General features: G+C 50.6%; 1 protein-coding gene across 2 annotated transcripts in view; it reads right to left on the bottom strand.

Annotated features, from left to right (window-relative positions):
* LOC122909345 (store-operated calcium entry regulator STIMATE) overlaps positions 1-17,314 on the bottom strand; it is a 48,414-nt gene extending 31,100 nt beyond the window's left edge. The window contains exon 1 of one of the 2 annotated variants that reach the window (XM_044253398.1): positions 17,131-17,314. In XM_044253398.1, coding sequence (XP_044109333.1) covers positions 17,131-17,290 — 160 coding nt within the window. In that variant the 5' untranslated portion in view covers positions 17,291-17,314. The remainder of the gene's footprint in view (positions 1-17,130) is intronic. The other variant, XM_044253397.1, reaches the window with a different exon arrangement.
* Positions 17,315-18,646: the final 1,332 nt, after the last annotated feature.

Here is an 18,646-nt window from a genome sequence, read left to right as displayed (position 1 = left end):
GATGAAGGCTAGGCAAGTAGCTTGGCTGAAGAGCAAGTCAAAGGGAGGTCTGCCTCCATCTCTCACCTTGAGGGCGCCGGACACCACAGCTATAGGTACTGAGGGAAAGCCATCTGCGCTGCTGGGTTTCAGAGAGGGGCCTGCTGTGGGTGCTGTTCTGGGAATGACTCACAACTGTGTTGCCCTTAGTTCCAGCCTTCTTAGAAGTCTAGAATGAACATAAATCAGTCTCAGAAAATCACAATATGCTGACCTTGCTATTTACCATTTCAAACAGGCCTGCCTATGCCAGCTCTGGATGAGAAAGGTCAGACCCAACTCATGAGGCCCTGGGAGAGAAGGAGGCGTAGGGCCCTACCAGTCCTCAGACCCGGTGACGCAGCAACAGTGCCAGCAAACACGCTTCCTTTGGACTTGCTGTCTGCCAAGCTACCCGCAGGAGACTTAGGTAATAAGCTTCTTACCACACTTAATGCCACGCAAGAGAAGCCAGAGGCTGTACCACTCACGTGGGCCGGGAAATACAGAACGCAAAGAAACCAGAGCACTCTGTTGGGAAACGACCCAAACAATCCAACACAAGAATCAGGAGAGAGGTGACCACGCCTGCATATATGCCACAGGCAAGGGAAGACAGGTGGCCAGGGAGAGGTGGATGCTTCAGGCAGTGAACAAAGACTCTGTACAAAGACCCTACAGGGGACGCCTGGGTGCCTCAGTGGGTTAAGTGACTGCCTTCAGCTCAGGTCATGATCCTGGAGTCCTGGGATTGAGTCCCGCATCGGGCCCCCTGCTCGGCGGGGAGTCTGCTTCTCCCACTGACCTTTCTCCACTCATGCTCTCTCTCTCTCTCTCTCTCTCTCTCTCAAATAAATAAAGAAAGAAAATCTTTAAAAAAAAAAAAAAAAGAGAGACCCTACAGAACAAAGCTATATACTAAATACAGGCCAGAAGTTTAGCACTTCTTCCCTCTTAGCATTGACATATGAGCTCCTTGGGCTGCTGGTATCTTTGAAAGAGGGGTACAAAGGAAGATCCGTCAAGTGCATCCTTATAAAAATCATACTAAGAAGATCAAACACAGGTAAAGTCACGAACAAGTAGAATGAGTAGGCCCCATTTCAATTATCAGTCCCTGTTTTCCTCCCACATGTAACTCAAAGGCTCATTACACAAATTAGTTTGAAATTTATCTTGTTCAACAATCTAGTGCAGACTGTAGAAACTCTGATTTCGTACCCGTTAAAATACACGCGGTGAGCAACGAGGTTGGCTGGGCGAACAGTACATGACGGGCTGCTCCTCCGAGGCTCGGAAGACTAAAGCAGCAGTCAACTTGCATCTTGGAGGAGATGTTTACTGCCATCTCTGAGCCTGCTGCAGCCACCTTTGGGGGCTCGGCCCACTCACCAGCTTTTCCCAGAGCAAGTGATCCCAGAGGGAGCGCACCCAAGACAAAAGGTGCAGTTTTTCTTTTCTTTTTTTTTTTTTTAAAGATTTTATTTATTTGACAGACAGATCACAAGTAGGCAGAGAGGCAGGCAGAGAGAGAGGAGGAAGCAGGTTCCCTGCTGAGCAGAGAACCCGATGCCGGGCTCCATCCCAGGACCCTGAAATCATGACCTGAGCCGAAGGCAGAGGCTTTAACCCACTGAGCCACCCAAGCGCCCCAAAAGGTACGGTTTTTAGCTAACTTAGTCTCCAAAACAACACACTATTGCACTTCTGCCATATACTGCGCGTCACATGGACTAACCCTGATGCGATGTGGGAGAGGACGACGCAGGGTACGGCTAGCAGGAGTGGGGATCATTGGGGTCTGTCATGGAGACTGGCTGTCCTGTGCCCTTCTATGTTCACAGGGCATTTTTACTGAATGTGGAACAGATGACCCTTTTGGGGGGGTGGCGGGGCGGGGGGGGTACTGAAGCTGTTCCTTTGCTTTTCGATTCTGTCTCAACCAACGCAGTCACGCTCTCTGCTGACCTGGCTGGCTATCACACTCCAAGGCAGGAAAAGTGAACAAGGCACTAGCAGCAGTCACCAATGTTTCTGTCCAACCCTACAGAAACTTCCCCAACTTTACTTCAATAAGCAAAAAAATGTTTTCAGCTAAATTCAGTTTCTCACTCACCCAAACAAGGGGGTCATTCTATCAGTGCAACGGCATCTGCAGACAAAGGGAGCATGGACCCGAATGACGCCATCCACGGAGGGGTACCAAGAAGGGCCGAGGGCCTGGTGCTGGCACCCTGCTTCGGCAGGGCAGGGCAGATGGTCCCGACAACAGAAAGGAGGCCCTGGGATCACGTGACACCCCCCGCCACCCAAATGCACGGCCTCTTGGAGCCCAAAGCCATGCTACTGTGCTGGGGCTCATTAACGTGGTGAAAGGAATTTCTTAAAGTTAGGAAAGCAACTCAATTTCTCCCCAAATCATGTAATTCTTACCATTAGACATAACCCCTGAGATTATAACTCGAGTGGACAAAATCTGTTAAAAAAAAAAAAAAAAAAGAGTGGGGGCTCAGGGGCTGAGTTGGTAAGGCAGTACGTAAGGACTGGAGCCACTTGCTTTGGGTAAGGAAGGATCAAAATGCCTTCAATCCACTTTTTTTTCCCTTGCCTTCATTTATAAAAGCTATTCCCGACTACCCCGTATGCAGAATCCTGGGTTAAAAGGTTTTACTTTGCACTTAAAAGATGTTGTTCCCTTGTCTTCTAGCTTGATTAATCTGACGAAAAGTCTCTATCAGTCCTTATGTTTATTTCTCTGTATGTAGTGTCTTTGTTCCCTCATAATGCTTTCACAATGTTCTTTTTATCATTGTTTTTCAGCAATTTGATTATGATGTCGCTTAGTGTCATTTATTCTGTGTCCATCTGCTTGGGGTTTATGAAGCTTCTTGGATCTTGGATCTGTGTGTTTATACTTTTCATCAGCTTTGGAAAATGTTCAGCCATTAGTTATCTTTTTCTAAGATTTTATTTATTTATGACAGAGCGATCACAAGTACGCAGAGAGGCAGGCGGTGGGGGTGGGGAAGCAAGCTCCCTGCAGAGCAGAGAGCCCAATGCAGGGCTCCATCCCAGAACCCTGAGATCACGACCCGAGCCCAAGGCAGAGGCTTAACCCACTGAGCCACCCATTCGCCCTCAGCCATTAGTTTTCAAATATTTTTTTCTGCCTTTTCTTCGGCCTCCCCCAGAAATCCAGTTACACATAGGATCTCTGATACTTTCCCATGGGTCACTGGAGCTGCTTGTTATTTGTCTTTCTTCTGTGTTTCATTCTTAGTTCATTTATACTGACTCACTTTTCTCCTGACTATAGGTCATAATTTTCTGCTTCTCCACCTGTAACTTTTGATTGGAGGCCATATATTGTGAAGCAACAGGATTTTGCTGTTTTCCTTTAATGAGGACTGAAGTTTGCTGGGGTGAGCACTTATGTCTGTGAAACAGTTTGACCGTTCTGAGGCTTCCCCTCCTCTTTTAAATCAATTCTGAAGTATAATTTACATGCCAAAATGCACCCATGTTAGACACAGTTCAAGAGTTTCGAGAAATGTGTACGCTGATGTGACCCTCTCCACTACCAACATCCTAGTTTCCATCACCCTCCAAATTACCTCCTGTTCCTTTGCAGCTGGCCTCACACCTACCACCAGCCCCACGCTGGGTGTAGAGATTACTTAAAAATGAAATCTTTTTTTTTTTTTTAAAGATTTATTTATTTATGTGTGTGTGTGTTTGTGTGTGTGTGTAATTTGTTTATTTGCTAGAGAGCACACAAGTGGGAGGGCAAGGAGGAGCAGAGGTAGAAGCAGGCATCCTGCAGAGCAGAGAACCTAATGCTGGGCTTAATCCCAAGACCCTGGGATCATGACCTGAGCTGAAGGCATACACTCAACTGAGTCACCCAGGTGCCCTTAAAAATGAAACCCTTAAAAAAAAAGAAAATAAAATTAGACCTGCCATCCAACCCAACAATGTCACCCCTAGACATTTACTTAAGAGAAAAGAGAACAGGGCTACAAAAGGACTTGTACATAAATATTCATAGCAACTTTATTCATAACTGCCCCAAACTGGAAACAATCCAAATGTTCATCAACACGTGAATGGATAAACAGATTATAGTATATCTGAACAAGGGAATACATCTCAGCCACAAAAAGGAATGAGCTAGTGACACATGCCACACTATGGGTGAGCATGCTGAGCAGAAGAATCCAGCTCAAGTGTATTCTTACTGTGCGACTCCAGTTATATGAAGTTCTAGAAACGGGATTTATAGTGAGGAAAGCTGATTGCCTTGCAGTGGTAGGTGTGAGGCCAACTGCAAAGGAACAGGAGGTAATTTGGGAAAGTATCAGAGATCCTATGTGTAACTGGATTTCTGGGGGAGGCCGAAGAAAAGGCAGAAAAAAATATTTGAAAACTAATGGCTGAGGGCCAAACGAACAACCCAGAGATCAAGTGTCACCTGTCCTGCCAACTGAGCCAGCCAGGTGCCCCACGTGTTGTTTTCTTTTTAAGAAACTTTCAGTTCTCCAAAATTTCACATTTCTGCTGTTAAGATATGAGAGTTTCGAAGTTCACTCTCTCTTTAACTTTTGGTATTGTCAGTCTTTTTGATCGTAGCCTCCTGTGGAATCACTGGTTACTATGCATGTCCCTGATTGCTAGTGAAACTGAACAGCTTCTCCTGTGCTCACTGGCCAACTGTGGGTCTTCTTTAGAGAAACGTCTATTCTGATCCTTTCCTATCATTAAATCACGTTGACTTTCAACTGAGTTGTGAGAATTCTTTACCTATTCTGGATGCAAGTCCTTGTCACATTCTTTCCCAATCTGTGGCTTACCTTTTCCTTTTCCTTACAGTATGTTTTGAAGGTCAGAAATCCTTAATTTAGATGTGGGCCTAAATTCACCCCCCAAAATTTTATTTATTTATTTATTTGGTGGATGGTAGGGGACCATGAGCAGGGGGAGGGGCGGAGGGAGAAGCAGGCTCCCCGCTGAGCAGAGAGCCCGATGTGGGGCTTGATCCCAGGACCCTGGGATCATGACCTGAGCTGAAGGCAGAGGCTTTAACCCACTGAGCCACCCAGGCACCCCTCTTTTCTTTCTTTTTTTTTTTTGTAACAGCTCAAGCTTTTTGTGTCCTAAGAAACCTCTGCCTATCCCAAGGTAACAATGACTGTCTCCTATTAAAGTTTCCACTTCCATATCCAGATGCGCGCTATAGTTCTGCTGTTTCTGTGTACGGTGGTATCAGGCTTGTTCTCAAGTTGTGTGCCCCTCTCGCCCAGGTAGGCAGCCAAGTTTGAGAGCAGCTTTCTCAGAGGAGGAGGATCTTCAGAGGCATCTACCAAATGCCCCTGGTGTTCAGCAGGGTCTCACATCTAACTGCACAGAACACCAGGAGCAGTTCAGCTCCCAGCTTCCCAGCAGCTGTCCTTGGCTTTGCCCCGAGGCTCGCCCTATACACACACAGACTCATATGCAGAAAGAGACTCGAGACCGCTGAGCAAATGTTTAGGGCTCTTCGTCCAGGGAGCTCCTTTTTCTCCATATTGTCCCTGGAAATTCCGACTGCCTTGGCTTCCTCAACTCTGTCTCCTCAACTTGGCCAGGCTGCTGGGCTCTGCGCGGGCTCCTCCTCACTGCTCTGAGATCTGGAAACTGCCTCCAGCAGAACGCTTCAGAGGAGACCACAGGGCCTACCTTATCATTTTTGGTCCCTCAAGGACCATTATTCTGAGCCATCTGTCGCCCAATGTCTACGAACAGTTGTTTCGTATGTTTTCTGGTTGCTTCTAGAAGAAGAGCAAGTTCTATACCACCGACTCCTTCACTGGCAAAAGTCTCTTCACCCACTTTTGTAGAGGCTCAAAGGCCAAATTTAGCCACATGGGACAGACTGCTCTGACTTCAACAAGTCCTGGAATCCTATCTCAAAAGGAAAAGCCTTTGGCTTTTTCCTGGTGCACCTGCTAGGCCTATGAAAGTGTTGCAATGATGCTCTGAGTGAAAAACCAAGCAGGTGAGAGACAGTGTAACCTGATGGCATTGAAGTGGTCCATGTTAGGAGGCTACATGAAGTCCACCTAGGTTAGAGAAGCAGCGTCCCTATGTCACAAACTACACACGAACCCTGCGCACAGCAGGCAGGTGGAGCAGTGGGGAGCCCTGGCACTGAACCAGTATTCCATTTAGAGGTTGCCACAACCTGAGACACTTCACTTAACCTCTCTGTACCTCAGTTTCCCCAGATATACAACAGGATAAGAGGAGTACTCACTTCGGGTGGCTAACGTGAGAAATAAATGAGTTACGCTTATAAGGTGCTTACAGGGCTTGACACATAATAGGCACTACACAGTGTGACCCAGTATTGTTGCCAAATCAAACGGGCCAAGGCCCCTTCAGCCAAAATCCCTCAGAGCCTGTGGCTCTGACCTCCCAGCCAGGGGAGGCTTTACAAGAAGACTGAAAACAGAACCTACATTTACATGTTCTCAAAATATGCCCTCACAATTTAGTAATTACAAAGGGAAAGATGTTAACTTCACAGTGGAAAGACCTGGGGGAACCACCTGGCTGCAGTCATCAAGAGAACTCTGCCAGTACGGGGAAAAACCCATGTCAGGTGCCGTGGGGTCCCACGCACTGAGGAGGTCACGTGTAACCCGAACGGAATCATGAAGAAACATCAGACAAACCCCATCGGGGACATTCTACAAAACCACTGGCCTGTATTCTTCAAAAGTGTCAAGGCCAAGAAGGACAAAGAAAGGCTGAGGAACTATCCCAAGACCAGCCTCCAGGTGGGGAACACCCAGCACTGCACAGGCACCAGCTTGGCTCCTGAGCCAGATCAGGCCAAGGGAGAGGCAGAGGTCATACCTGTGCAATATAGACTGTCCGTCCTGCAACATAACTGTATGGGGAAGTTTCCTGGAAGCGGAGGAGGATGTGGCTGCATGGGGAGGAAGGAGAAAAACATTCAGGGGCAAGAAAGATGTGGGTAAGGGGAAGAGGCAGGAACGGGTTCGGCAGGTGCAGGGGCCAGGAGAAGAGTAGCCTTGGGGCACATGGCCACATCCAGTGTCCCAGAACATAGCTGTTCTTGGTCCAGGCTACAAGGCAGACCATGGGGGCTGTGCTGTCTACAGCACAGAAAGAGCTGGAAAAGGAGGGCAGGTTCTGGAGCCTGGCTGTCCTGCAAGACGCCAGGACACCACCTTAGTTCAAGGCAAAGAAGGCCTCCTGGTAGCTATGGCCACTGTGAGAGAGGACAGAGGAGCTCCTTGGTAAGGTCCCATGGTTCCCGGTATGAACACCTTCCGAGAGCAACCCGCCCATCACACCCTCTCCTCACCCTCGTGCCTCACTCACATCAGCGCAGACCGAAATCCAGCCGAAGCCACGTCCACGCTGGCCCAACCTGAAAACCTCCACGTTGGGGGGGAACAAGCTCACTATAAGACAGCTGCCACCGCGCACATCATCCCATCCACAGTAGTGGCCCTTGAACTACGGTGGTCCATAGCAAGACCACAGTGTTTGTTGGCTGTTTCCCCGAAGTCCTTTTTACCTACCTGGGATATTAGTAAGTTATTTACCTTAACACGTTGAAAAAGAAAAAAATCCATAAATAATCTGCTGAGTGGTCTGAGAAGCAACCTAATACTCTTCTTAACTCTCCTTTCATAAAGCAATTTTTTTTTTTTTTTTTTTTTTTTGCCAGCAATTGATCAGATTTGTGACAGAGAAATCTGGGGACAGAATTCCAAACCAGGGTTCTTGACAGAGAAAACACATTCATGCAGACCTCCTCCACTGTGTCAGCAGGACCCCAGCACCGGCCCCTCGTCATCGGCGTCTCTTTCCCACACTTCTGGACCCCAGTTCCCTGCAGGGCTCAGAGAGGGTGGGAGCAGCAGCAGTGAAAACAGCAGACCCACAATCTTCCAGTCTGCTGCGTCCGAACAACCCGCAAATGTTTCGGGCCCCAAATCCCCACCTAAATAGAAAACCTGCTCTCGCCCCCTGACGCCGCCTCGGCCAAGATGCTGACAGGGCCCTCGGGTCTGGGCAAGAGAGGTGGGGTGCCCTGCTCCTGCAGGATGGGAGTTACCGGCTTAAGAAACTGGGGCGATGCCAGCACCTCACCTCATTTTCCATGTTATTAAGTGAAAATGTCTTCTAAGAAAACGAAAAAGTGGGGCGCGCCTGGGTGGCTCAGTGGGTTCAGCGGCTGCTTTCAGCTCAGGTCATGATCCCAGGGCCCTGGGATTGAGTCCCTCATCAGGCTCCCTGCTCGGCAGAGAGCCTGCTTCTCCCTCACCCTCCCACTCTGCCTACTTGTGCTCTCTCTTTCTCTGTCAAATAAATAAATAAAATCTTTAAAAAAAAAAAGAAAGAAAGCAAGCAGAAAAGCCCATAAGGAACACTGATGAGCTTAAGCGGTTAGAGCTTGGGTAGTTCAGTCAGTGAAGCCTCTGCCTTCAGCTCAGGTCATGATCCCAGGGTTCTGGGCTCGAGCCCCATGTCCGGTTCCTTGCTCAGCGGGGAGTCTGTGTCTCCCTCTCCACCTACTCCTTCTCTCTCTGCTCTCTCTGCTCTTGCTCTCTCTCAAATAAATAAAACCACACACACACAAATTTTTTAAAAAAATTTAAAAAAAGAGAGGCTAGAGGAGCCCAGGGACGAGAACAAAAGCAGGGGGAGGGGAGAAAAGCGTTCTGAGCAAGGTGAACATATAAAAAATACAAGGTTGGTTCTGCTTGTGTCCCGAGCTACTGGGCATACAACTTGGTCCATGAAAGAGAAAACTAAAGACAAACTGTGAAAGCTCTTGACACCTACCACTGACTGGGGATAGGAAAAGCCGTAGATACTCAACACCAAGACTTTCAAAGTTCTTTTAGAGTCAACAACACAATGATCGCTGAGTTCCCTGGCCAGCACAGTGACTCTATCTCTCCTACCCCTGGGTGCCACTCCACGCCACGCCCCCAAGCACACCTCAGTTAAGACCCAGCCTCACACAAAGCAGCTGGAGCGGAGCCCGACGGTGGCACAACACGCCCTTTAGGATGAAGAGGACCCTCTGACTCAAAGGAAACGTGGGAGGACCTGTCATTCGCTAAGACGGGATAGCAGTAACTCAAGTTAGAACTCTTGTCATCACAGTCAGTCACAAAGGTGAGGTCAGGGGTTGACCATCCTGTTGGGGTAGGTACAGGGTTTCCAGAAGGTGCTCACACCTGGCCTTCTCCTAAGAGACGTTCTTCAGCAGAGCCCCAGCCCACCAAAACCTGGGACCATGCTCGCAGACCAGGCTTTGCCTGCCCTGGCCGCTGTCCAGAACCCAGGCCAGAGCCCTGCCACCTCCACACCTGGGTGCAGTGCAGATGACCACCAGGGAGAGCCAGTTCACGGGCATGAGCTGCTCCCTCTACGAGCTAGTGTCTCTGGAGGTGGATGGCCGGTTCCTTGGGGGGCACCATGAGATCTAAAAAGGACCTGATAAAGCTGCTTCAAAGGAAATGCTGGCAGAGAAACAGTCCAAAAGGAGCACCAGGTAAAGGCAGAAGCTGACTTGCCACCCAATCATTGAACTCACCCCCCTTTATAAGCGCCAAGCTGTAGGACAAGGGGCCCGCAACTGAACAGGAAGGCTGTCTTGAAGCCTCTTCCTGGAGCCTCTGTCCCATGCTCTCCAGGCCCCCAGACAACCGCCCTGATCACGACCTCCTGTGGCCCCTTGGCATTGCCACCCCCCTCCCCATGCTGCGCTGGAGGAAGGCTCCCCCACGAACACTTCCCCAGCCGCAGGCAATCCACCACCACATGCGTACTGTCCAGGCAGCCCACTCCAGCCAAGAGCCCCCGGAGGCTGGGATGCAGGTCTCGGCAGTCCCCTGTCGAGGTAGCAGCCAGACCCTTCACAAGCCCTGCCAGGGCGTCGCTCTCATCCTTCAGGGGCACGTACTGACTGAATCTGTTCTCTAGGGCTCCCCTGAGAGTGCACTGCATCACCCCCAAACTGAATAAATATAGCTCTCAACAGATACAACTCTGCCCCCGCCCCAGGACACTCTGGGCAGTGTCTGGAGACATTTTTATCTGTCTCAGCCTAGGGGTGGGGTACATCTGGCACCCAGTGGGGAGAGGCCAGGGACACGGCTGAACACCTGACAATGCATAGGACAGCGCCCGCAGCAAAGAATTATCTGGCCCCAATGCCAACAGCGCCAAGCTGGAAAAGCCGGGGTTAGACAGAACACTTCCCAGTAGTGGAGGAGTCTGAGAGGCTCCCAGACCACCTCTACGCATCCGTGAGGTAAAGGAGAACTTCGGGGTTCTCCCCAACACAAGGCTGTTAGCCACACTCCTGCAGCACCAGGGAAACAAACTGTGGAAAGCAGCAGGTAACCTGAGAGCACGGAGAGCCGCGCAGAGCTTCCTCACCGGCTACGGAACCGACTCAGCTATACTCCCTCCCTGGTGCTCCAGGAGGCTCAGTCCCCAGCCAGGATGGCCGTCCTCAGCACCGGGGGAGAACCCACACAAAGGCCCAAGCTGGGAGAGCGCACCTCAGGCAGAGCTCAGACATGCACAAAATGACTCGTAAGTCATTTCAAATGTCTACTTTCATGCTATCAAGAGACATAAAACTGAAGTTCCACATTAACACTTCGGACATAAAAAAGAATTATTAAGAAAGAAAAATCACACTTGTTTGAATGGGAAAAAATGAGGTGAAGCAGCGAGGGCTTAGGGTCTTCAGAGAGTGCACCTGTGTGGAAAGGGGCCCAAGGAGGGCACGCAGGGGTAGGGGAAGTGGTTAGGAGGGTCTGCAGTCTGCTGGGCCTGGCTTCTATTTCAGCTCTACACCTACTACCCAGGCCCGTGTTCGCTGTCCTGGTTCTCTCCAGGGTGCCTGGGAAGTACATCAAGAGCCAGGCACAGGAGCCAGCACAATGGGGACTGGGTACAGAGCAAGCTTCCGGAAGGACACGGGTTCTAGGGGCCAGCACCACGCCCTGACATCTCCGGGGGCAGAGAAGGCAGGGGCCTGGGACGCAGGTCAAGCACCTGTAACCAGCCTGCCCTCGATGCCCAGGCGGCCCTCTGTAGGTGAAAACGGGTCAGGGTGAGGTGAAGGAAGGAGAGCCTTACCTCTACTAAAAGCCACCTGCTCTGGGTACAAGCTAATTTGGAATTCACCAGCATTATGCTGGTTGTGTTCAAGTTTTCTACTATTATGCAGTCCACGAAAGGAGGGCGAAAGGCAAAGATGTTAAAAAGTACAGATGTTGTGCAAACAAGATAGCAAGGGAAATGTTTAACCTAATTCAGAAAACAAGTTACTCAAGCTCTTCAATGGGACTCTCAATGCAAATACTGTAACAATGAGGATAACTGAGGGCCTGACATGTGCCAGATACTGATCCCAGCTTTCTTACATTCTTCCTAATCCCCACAGTCCCAGGAAAATTATTTCCATCCTTCTGGGGAGCAAACAGAACAGTCGGGAAATACAGGTAGGCTACTCAAGGGCACAGGGAGGCAGAAGCAGAAATGGAAGCCAGGTCCGATTGGTTTCAGAGCCAGGGAGCCTGCTATTTTTAACCACCTGTAAAATTCCTTCAAAGAGACTTCATCTTCATGCAAATATTATACTAATTGCGAAGGATTTTAAACAGATCATTAAAGCAGTGGAGGCTGGATAGGCCCCTATAGGGCAACACTTGACAAACAGAGGTATTTAAAAGGCTAAAAATGCATTTCATTAAATTATTCTACAACCCAGACTGTCCTCTAATTCAGACAACTCCCTCTGGCCTGATTTTACTCCAAATTAATTAAGTTTTACTATAAATAGAGGAGATCACCATTATGGATACATGCTACCAGATAAATCAGTGTTTAGAAACCCTGAAAACTCTCTAAATAAAGATTCCTAACCAGCTGCCACGCTAATATTGGCCATCCTCCCTTCCCCTGTGGGCACAATACCAGCCTGGGACAGAAGAAGGGATGTTCTTTCTCAGCCTTGGCTGGCACTCTGGAGGGAGCAAAGGAAACTGCTATTTACTGAGTGTTGGATGCCGGGCCCAGAGACAGGTGCCTTCTCTCTTGAGCTCCAGCTCCAGGGCGGCCACCACTGTGTCCCACTGTTCTGTCAGGTGACCACTGAGTGAAAAGTTACTGGGGAATAGGATATTCCCACGATCCCAAGGGTTAAGCCCCCCAGAAATGATTTATTCACTGCAAAGGGGAAAGTGTACCTTTACAGGGGAGAGATCCAGAGACCTTCACCCTTCCACCAGGTAATGACCTTACTGTTACTGATAGCAGGGCTGCCTGAGGTCACGTGCAGCCTGGTATGCTGTACTAGGAAGCACACAGCACTGCCTACAGAGTGTTCCTGCTGTAAGAAAGGTTATCTGAATCTAAAACCCTTCCCAGACTGAACTCAGGGAACACAGGGGTCTGTGAAAGAGCTCACACACCACCACAAGGAAATACCCAGATAAGTCCAGAACACAAGACGCGGCACCTGACAATGGGCCAGTGCGCTTCAGAACAGCAATGTCATTAAAAAAAAAAAAAAAAAAAAGGAAAAAGTGTGTGTGAGTGAACTTAGGGGGAGGGGGAGGTTGTTCTACAGTAAAAATGACTTCAAAACACAACTAACACGACATGTGGCCCTTGACTGCTCAAGGTTTTTAAAGACCCCAGCTCTGAGACACATGGGGCATGTGGGCAAGTGTGACTGTGGGCTAGCTGTCAGGTGACCTCGAGGAGGTATACATGTTCTTAGGCAGGATCACGAGGCTGTGGTTATGCAGAAGATTGTACCCCTTCTCAGGAGACTTAATTGGAAGGTCTTAAGGGTGAAGTGGGATCCTGGCTACAAAGTATCTTCAAATGGTCTGGCAAAAAAAAAAAAAAAAGGTATAAAGAGATAAATGTGGCAAAACATGAGCAATTTCTGAATCTAGGTGGAGGGCTGATATTGTATTATCACTGTATTATTTCTCTTCTTTCCTGGACGTTTGACATTTTGTGAGGTAAAGACTGGGAGAGGGTAGGGAGAGGGCACCCCACGAAGCGTGGCCCCCGCAGGTCCGTGTGTACTGAAGACACAGGGAGGCCGGTTCACCGTGTAAGAAAAAGAGCGACTCTCGTATGAGATTGAGATTTCAAAGCTGGGCAGACTGGTGTGTGATGTACCTCTGGGTCTCAGGAAAACTCTCATTTCTCAATTTTTGTGAAACACCGACATGCTCTCCCAGCCGGCTAATCCCCACATCTGTAACACGGAAACAGGCAGGTAGGTCTATCCAAGCTCTCAAACCGCCTGTGTTAAAAACCGATTCTGTCTATACTGCAGCCCAGAGCTCTGTGCAGGGTGAAGGAGGCTGGTGTTTGCTGTGCACCACACGTCCTGAGAGTCAACACTCCCGAATGCCAACACACACGCTGCCTGACACTGACCTTTGGCTGACAGGTGGGCCACAGCCCTGCAGTGGAACAGGGTGCTGAGCTCTGGGTGTGCTGTGACTCCGGCCTGAGCGACTTCATCGTGTCACAGACTAGAGATAAAGCCACCAAAACCAGATGGACTGTTCAGCAGGCGGGTCATGACAAGGTCCCTCACTGAAAGCGTTTCTTTCTCCTCAGACACCAATGCTTTGCGCTGATGTCCCAGAGAACCCGGAGGACCCAGACTGGGAAGTCCCTTTGTAACAAGCTTCCCTCCGAGTGGGTCCAGCTTTCCTCACAGGTGGAGCCTCTAGGAAGCTCACCACTTAGGGAGGTGAGACCTGCTGCCATGTCTTAGCTGACGCTACGACGTGCCCGCGGATGCCGGCTGGGGAGGGTCTGTGTGTTCACGCAGCTTGAAGAAAGGCTACATGCATCACCTGGTGTTCTCAACTCTTGGACATCTTGGCTGAGACCAACTGAAAACCCCCACACAGAGCAAGCACCAGCATGAGAAATCCTTGTGAGAATCAAAATCCTCTCTCTCTCTCTCTCACACACACACAAGTATACATATGTGAAGTCTTCCTCCAGGACAAAACCCTCTAGGGCAAAAAACACAACCACCTGTAAATGGAGAAAAAAGTGATTTTTCTGTGCAGAAAAAAAAAAAACCCGTGAAGACACCAGTCTGAGGATTCACTGAATTCAGGGATGTGAAGTGATGAAAAATGCCTCAGCCCATCTGGCAGGGAAAGGGGTACAGCCAACGGAACAGAACTGGTCTGACAGGAAAATGGAACAGTACCTGCCTGCAGGACAGGGGAACTGTCAGAGGAGAGAGCCAATGAGCCCATGGCTGAGGTTGGGGAGGGGGGCACAAACGCACCCAGGAGGGAAGACTGTGACCCCAAAGAGGTTAACTTAAATTGCTCAGGAGAGATGACTGCTACTTAAAATACGCTCGATGGGGGCACCTGCGTGGCTTGGTTGGCAGTATCTGTCTTTGGCTCGGGTTGTGGCCCCAGGGTCCTGGGATCGAGTCCGGAATCTGGCTCCCTGCTCATCGGGGAGCCAGCTTCTCTCTCTCCCTCTGCCTGCAGCTCTGCTTACTTGTGCTCACTTGCTCGCTTGCTCTCTCTCACTGTCAAATAAATAAATGGAATCTTTAAAAAAATTTAAAAAAAAACAACAACATATGCTCGACAAAGAAAACAGTGGAACTGATGAAGGATGGGGTGGTCTCATCTTAACACACCAAGACGTCCCTCAAGAGTAGCAAGCGGGACACCTGTCACAGGAGCCTGGCCTCTTGCCAACAGCTGTGCCTGACTGGGGAACCGACGCTGTGTCTGGGAAGACAAAGCCCAGGCAAACCAAACTGCTCACACGTGCACTTCCTAGAAAGCACCTCCCCCTTTTCCTTGTCCCCAGCAAAGTCACTGCAAAATGTGATGCAGCCCCTGAGAGATTCCCTCCTCACCCCTGCAGTGCCAAAAGGGAAAGCCCCACTGTTCTCAGATCAGAACCGACAAGTTGAAGAGATCAGCAAGGGCAGACAGGGTTCTCACCCTTCCACCCCTTCTCCCTGTCACCGTCCTCATCACTGTCCCAGGAACCGACACCCATTGCCACAGGCACCCTCCATGTCTAGGCTTACACTGAACAAAAGGCCGCTCGGTAGTCTGGTCTCTGCGTACAGAAAGCACCCACCGCAGTGGGGTTTGCACACGTGCTCACGCTGAAGATTAAGCAAAGTGAGTTATGTCCCTGAAGACTCCAGGGCCAGTGCCATCACTCCGAACACGGGCAACCTGGGACACTTCTCAGCAACGAGCAACTCTGCCCCGTCATAAACACATTTCCCTCCCTGAACCACGAGTTCAAAGCCTCAGGAGTAAATGGGGCCATCAGCAGCAATCAAATCCACAGGAATAGCCTGAGCTAGGCTAGGAAATCAGAAGTTAGAGAACAGAATGCAAAGTAAGCCTGTAGTTCCTTCAGAGAGAAAGGAAGGCCAGCTGGGGGGGTGGGGGGACAGAAGTGGGAGGGGAGGGGAGACCCACACACAGTTTATGCCCCCAAGTCAGCAGCTGATTTTGGCTAAGTCGTCACAAATTATTACTGTGGGAACAAGTGGGTATTTGTTCAGCTGCGAAAATAGCAAGGCAAGTAAAGACTAAAAAGGAAAGAAAGAGTGGCAAACATAAACAGTCGGGCACTTGGGGTAAGGTTTACCAAGGCCAGGCAACCAGAAGAAGTGTCCTCCAAGAACAGCCTCTTCGGGGTTACCTGTGTGAAGCCTGGGAGAATTCGCTTAAGCAAGCCCCGTGTTAGGACAAGCAAAGCTGTAACTCCAGCAAGTCCACCCTAGAAGACAAATGCACAGAGCTGCGGGATCTGTCCCCAGTGCAAAGAAGCATACTTTCTGCCGAAACTTCCACTCTGCCCATGTGAGCACAGTGGGGAAGTTCTGAGATCCCGACATTCTGGAATTAATGCCTCTGTACAGATCGTTGTAACCCTTCCTTCCTCCAGGATGCAATCACAGGGGCGCTCCTAGGCCCACAGCCAACTGAAGCCTCCTGTTACTGTAATCAAGGAAAGGATGTGCACCAAGAAAACAACACAACCCCAAAATGCACGATGCACCTGACAACTACGGTGGAACTTCCAGTTTTCAAGAGGGGCCATCTGGGGCTTTCTTTTCCATCAGGAAACTCTCAAGAAAGGGCCCCCAGGGACTTAGCACAGGGATTCTGTGACCGCCCAGACCCTCTGAGCAGCATCCTTCACTAAGCCACTAGGCTGCCCGAGTCTCATGGAAAGGAAGGAAACTTTAAATACGAGTAATAGAGTGGGTTGGGCAGGGGAGAAGCCAGGGGAGGCTTGAGATGCAACTTAATTAGAAAAGCTTGGGCCAGAGATGGAACAGGTGGACCAGTTCAGGAAGTAAAGAGGGGAAAGAGGAGCAGTAGGGAAGAAGGCAGTCTGGGCGGGTCCTGCTCCAACCAAAACAGAAAATAAAGCTGGGGGAAAGGTGGGGGAAGCGAGGCAGGAGGAAGTAGTACTGGGAAGGCAATGCATGGCCTTACAATCCAGGTATTGCAAAGGAGCGGGACTTAAAAAGCCAAGGGGAGTCAGCAAATCTTGGCGGAGTGAAGGAGCAGGAAAAAGCCCAGCATCAGACTGGGGATTTAAGGATGCGGGTTCAAAGGGGAGACTAGGAAGGCTCTGTGAGGGGGCACAAAGGATTATTCCAGCTGGGGGTTCATGACGCTGGGAAGTGGAGTAGCCTTAATTCGCGATGACAAGGTAGCGGGAGGGCGAGTTTTAGGCAGTTACATCGGAAGAGAGGCGTGTGCGGGCTGTAGGAGAGAACCAGTGACCCCTGACTAAGGGCTGTCTCGAGAAGGCGAGGGACTCAGGACCCTAGGTCGGGGGAGGGAGCTCCCGCTAGTCCGGGAATGCCCAGCCTGCGCTCGCGGACAGAAGGCACCCGAGCCAAAGGGCCCGGGGTCCCAGGCCTTAACTCTTCTGGCAGGAGGGTCTCCAAGGCGGGGCTGGGCCTGCGGTGGTCCCACAGGGCCTCAGGAGGGGCGGGGGTCCCGGACTCACGCATCAATGTGCTGAAGGCCACGACGCCGAGCAGCCCCTGCAGGAAGATGCCGAAACTGTGCATGAGCGCGCCGCTCTCGCAGCGGCCCGCCCCGGACGCGACGGTGGAGGGCGGCCCGCCCGGGAGCCCGCGGCTCGCGTTCCCGGCGGGGCCCTGCATGGCGGGCCTGGCGGAGAGGCGCGGGGCGCCGCGGCCAGCCCGCCCGCCCGGCCTCGCTGCCTGCGGGGGCCGCGCCGCCGAGCTCCGGGCCGGGAGTCGAAGCCGGGAGCCGGTACCTCCGCCCCGCGGCCCACTCGCCGCCGCGCGTAACCCGACGTCTGAGACCGCAGCGCCTCATTGGCTCGGCCGGGCGTGGGGGCGGGCCTCGGCCTCTCCGGCTCTCCCCTCCCCACCATGGGCGGGGCTCCGGCCGGGCGTGGGGGCGGGGCCGTGCGTCCAGGCCGCAGGTAGAGCCGGGCAGGTGAGCGCGGCTGCTAGAATGTCGGTGATCCTGAGGTACCCCCTTCTCCTCCTCTACCCTCCCCTCGCCGAGCTCCACGTAGGAAAGGCAGGAGCCGGGGAACCATCTGCGGCTAAATTCTTTTCCTTTCCAAGATGAAGCCCTCACACCCTGCATAATTTATTAAAAATACTCCTGGATTCCACCCTCAGATTCCGATTCAGTAGTTCGGAGACAGAGCGGAATCATCTGCATTTTCAGTCAGCAGCCTAGATTATCCTGAAGGAGGCGGTGAGGAAAATAAACCGAGACTCTGCACACAGGCATATTCCTTTCCATCCAGACGTTTGGCGTCCTTCTGCTTTCCTTGTTAGTACGAATATTGTGGCCAAAAGCTTATCTTCGCCAATCAGGCCCGAGGTGACTTTTTTTCTTCCCTAAACATTATGTAAATGGTCATTTTAATCCAACCGCTGTCGTTTATTAGTATACAAGGTTTATACTGAAAACATGTCAACATATCCCCGTCTTGTTAATTTTGAACATGGTTCCTAAAGCCAAATTGTTGGTAATCGGCAGAATCTCCCTCCACACATACCTGTTTACTCCCACCCTTGACCCTTTGGAACCAGCTCTCCCCCTCTACGGGGGTCTCTAGTCCCTATTGTCTCATGGAACTTCCCAAGCCCCTCTGGCTTTTCTCCAGACACCTCTTGCTGGTGCTCTCCAGTCCCTAGCCTTCCTGCTGCATCCACTTAATGACCGTATGTATACACAGGGTATTCACTCCAGTAGACACTGGGCTACATTTGTAGGACAAGAAAAACTGTATTTAGGGAAATTTTCCCTAAAAGATAGCCACCACGGAATTCCAATGGGCTAAAAGCTTACAGAAGCTTTCTGGGTTAACAGGAATTAACCGGATTATCCAGAGAACAAAAGTGCTATTGGCTCCTTAGAGCCAATTCTTTAGCCCTTCTCTTAGGATGCATTTCACAGCTCCTCTGTCTTAAATGGCATTCCAGCGGCATGTACCACTCTTCCCTTTCCCTGCGGAATGAACTGCTACTCGTGCT

This window comes from Neovison vison, chromosome 6 (assembly GCF_020171115.1).
Source record: "Neovison vison isolate M4711 chromosome 6, ASM_NN_V1, whole genome shotgun sequence".
NCBI lineage: Eukaryota > Metazoa > Chordata > Mammalia > Carnivora > Mustelidae > Neogale > Neogale vison.
Note: the sequence above shows the minus strand (reverse complement) of the source record. Positions and strands in the feature narration are given on the sequence as shown.